At 42.3% G+C, this 3,859-nt stretch overlaps 1 protein-coding gene across 1 annotated transcript; it reads right to left on the bottom strand.

Moving 5' to 3' along the window:
* Nucleotides 1-1,663: 1,663 nt before the first annotated feature.
* Nucleotides 1,664-2,605, bottom strand: LOC129653708 (olfactory receptor 8B12-like). Its single transcript, XM_055583419.1, has one exon. The coding sequence runs from the start codon at nucleotides 2,603-2,605 to the stop codon at nucleotides 1,664-1,666; it is 942 nt and encodes a 313-aa protein (XP_055439394.1).
* Nucleotides 2,606-3,859: the final 1,254 nt, after the last annotated feature.

Here is a 3,859-nt window from a genome sequence, read left to right as displayed (position 1 = left end):
AACATTTGTCTCATACTCTTGTGAAGAAATGTAATATTCAAAACTTATATTCTGAGAATTTATATTAAATAACTGTGACTACTGGCAGATTTTAATATACTGATATATCATACTTTCAAAATGAAATCTGCAAAGGCAACAAGGAAATGATGCAAGAACACAGAGCACTGAGGAAAACGAAGCAGATTCATATTCAAGGCCTAGATACCAGTCCCAGCTGTGGCACCAGTTCTGTAGCCCTGGAAAACATAGATAATATTTCCAAGTCTCCAAGTCTGTTAAATGAGACTAGATTAAATAGTTTATAAGACCCATTCAAGATTAAATGATCTATGATTGTAGAGCATATGCATAAAATAATATTAGAATATTCAGGGTGGATCAAGGGGCAGGGGAAACAGATCTGAACCAAACACTCAGTGCTCACTCACTTCGGTCATGTCCAATTCTTTGCAACCCCATTGTCTGTAACCCAACAGGATCCTCTGTCCATGGGATTCTCCAGGCAAGAATACTGGAGTGGGCATTATCAGAGAAATGCAAATCAAAACCACAATGAGGTACCATCTCTTACCAGTCAGAATGGATGCTATCAAAAAGTCTACAAACAATAAATGCTGAAGTAGGTGTGGAGAAAAGGGAACCCTCTTACATTGTTGGTGGGAATGCAAACTAATACAGCCACTATGGAGAACAGTGTGGCGATTCCTTAAAAAACTGGAAATAGAACTGCCATATGACCCAGCAATACCACTGCTGGGCATACACACAAGGAAATCAGAATTGAAAGAGAAACATGTACCACAGTGTTCATTGCAAAACTGTTTGCAATAGCTACAACATGGAAGCAACCTAGATATCCATCAGCAGATGAATGGATAAGAAACCTGTGGTACATATACACAATGGAGTATTACTCAGCCTTTTAAAAAAAAGCACATTTGAGTCAGTTCTAATGAGGTGGATGAAATTGAAGCTTATTATACAGAGTGAAGTAAGTCAGAAAGAAAAACACCAATACAATATATTAATGCATATATGTGGAATTTAGAAACATGGTAACAACAACCCTGCATGTGAGACAGCAAAAGGGACACAGATATAAAGAACAGACATTTGGGCTCTGGGAGAAGGTGAAGGTGGGAAGATTTGAGAAAGTAGCACTGGTGCATGTATATTACCATATTTGAAATAGATGACCAGTCCAAGTTCAATGCCTGAAACATGGCACTCAAAGTTGGTGTACTGGGACAACCCAGAGGGATGGGATGGGGAGGGAGGTGGGAGGGGGGATCAAGATGGGGGGACACATGTACACCCGTGGCTGATTCATGTCAATGTATGGCAAAAACCCACCATAATATTGTAAAGTAATTAGCCTCCAATTAAATAAATAGATTAAGTTTTTTAAAAAGTATACTGAAATGGGTTGCCATGCCCTCCTCCGGGGGATCTAATGCATCTCTTATGTCTCCTGCATTGGCCGTTGTGTTCTTTACCACTAGTGCCACCTGGAAAGCCCAAAGTGAAAGTGTTAGTTGCACATCCAGACACAAAGACTTAAAACTTTCTGTACAAGAGAGGGCAAAAAATGAAACTTACACCCTTCGTTGAAAACACACACAAGCTAATAAATAAAACATTTTATCTACTTCTTTAAATACTATTTCTTTCTCAAGAAATTATTTTTTCCCAAGGTTTTCCTCAGGGCAGCTTTGACATCCTTGTTCCTCAAACTATATATGAGTGGATTTAACATGGGCACCACAATGGTATAGAACAGGGACGACACTTTCCCTTGGTCAAGGGGCAAAACGGAAGGTGGTTTGAGATACACAAAAGCCCCAGAACCAAAGAAAAGGAAAACCACAATTATGTGGGAGCTGCATGTACTGAAAGCTTTGGACCTGCCCTCAGTAGAGTGAATGCGGAGAATGCTGGAAAGGATTAGAGCATAAGAGATGGAGATGGTGACAGTGACCATTCCAATAACAGTGGTCACAACTATGAAGACCACCAGTTCGTGCACAGAAGAGCTGTTGCAAGCCAGCTCAAGGAGAGGAGGGATGTCACACAAGAAATGATTGATGAGGTTGTCAGCACAGAAGATCAGGCTTACTATGCTTCCTGTGTGGGCCATGGCCCCTGAGAACCCCATCACATACACACCCAACAAAAGCAGTAAACAGACCTTAGGAGACATGCTGACTGTGTACACCAGTGGCTTACAGATGGCCACATAGCGGTCATATGCCATCGCTGACAGGACGAAGGACTCAGAGATGACAAAGAAGCAGAAGAAAAACAGTTGAGTCAAACATCCTACATGCAAGATGCTGTTCTTCCTTGAGACAAAACTCATCAGCATTTTGGGAGTGATGGTGGTGGAGTAACAGAAGTCTATTAAGGAGAGGTTGAAGAGGAAGAAGTACATGGGGGTGTGCAGGCGCGAGTTCAACCCAATCAGCGTTATCAAGCCCAGGTTCCCCACTACGGTGACTACATAGAAACCTAGAAACAGGAGGAAGAGGGGGATCTGCAGTCCTGGCTCGTCTGTTAAGCCTGCAAGGATGAATTCTGTCACCGAAGAGTTCTCGGCTGCCATTCTCCCCTGGAGAGAACCCGGTCCATGGGGGAAAGAAAAGAGAACCATTTTGAGAGAAACACCACTACCACCCTCCCAGCACCCACCTCCCATTCTTGAGAATGAAATCCACCAACACTTGAGATTTCGTGTGGGGGGGGGGGGGGGGGAAGGTTTTTACTTTTTGCTATGGATCTTCTTTAATAGCTAAGTAACTTAAACTTCCAGTGAACATAGAGGCTAGACTTTGCCTCCAGAGTGACCACTGACACTTCTAGAAGAGGCAGACATATATTAATATTCCAGTTCATTCAAAAATAAGAGATGTCTTTTAGGTCTTTAAGTCGGTCCATTTTCTGTGCCCTGTCTCTCCTACTTCTGTTCGACACTGGGGACTTTCCCTTGACAGCCAGAAGAGACTGTGACTTCTCAGAGCTCCCACCTCTGGGTCAGTGTTGACAAATAAAGAAGGAGATCCCATATTTTTCCAGGATCTCCTGTCTCTAGTGGCTTTAGGGTTAATTATAATTGTTTCAAGCCAGCACTTATTTAAGTGGCTACTATGTGAGGCTGTGTACTAAGCTATGTGACAACACTATTATCCACATTCTGCAGATGAGAAACCTGAGTTAAGTAACTCACCCAAAACTCAGCCCTAAAACTACTGAGCAGCTGCCAGAAGGTGAACTTGGGCAGTCTGACTCTCACAGTTTGCACTGGTAACCACCGTGTTACATGACTGACCAGGGCCAAGCATGTACTCACCTTCCTTTAATTTAGAGCTGTAAGGCCGTAGTCCACTGTCTCTTGTCCACAATTTTCCTGGGAAAGAAAATGACCATAGTGAATTGAAGATGGCTGCTTTGAGCTCAGAACTCTCTCCTCCCAATCTGGTCCTAAGAATCAGAATCTCTGACTTATCTTGTATCTTATTCTGCTTTGAAGAGCATGTTTCCGATTATTGCTTTGCTCAAAACCCCTCCAAGCTACAAGGAAGGAGGCCGTGCCTTTTCCTGACTAGTGGATAACAGGAGAATAGGGAGTTTTTTAAGGATTGTGGATCTCAGTGACTTGATTATTCAGAGACTCCCTCAAGACGATTTCCTGAGAGATTACTTTCCCAGGGATAGAAATGTTTGTTTATACCCTTGATATTACGTGCTTTGGTTTCTGGAGACAGTTTCTTTCAACAGACAGTTATCTGGCATAATTAAGAAAAAAATCATTGTGAAAACTGACTGTTATTACCATTTCTTGAATATCCGTTACTGTGCC

Source organism: Bubalus kerabau, chromosome 5 (genome assembly GCF_029407905.1).
Source record: "Bubalus kerabau isolate K-KA32 ecotype Philippines breed swamp buffalo chromosome 5, PCC_UOA_SB_1v2, whole genome shotgun sequence".
Lineage (NCBI taxonomy): Eukaryota > Metazoa > Chordata > Mammalia > Artiodactyla > Bovidae > Bubalus > Bubalus kerabau.
The sequence above is the reverse complement of the archived record's forward strand: the minus strand, read 5'-3'. Positions and strand labels throughout refer to the sequence as shown.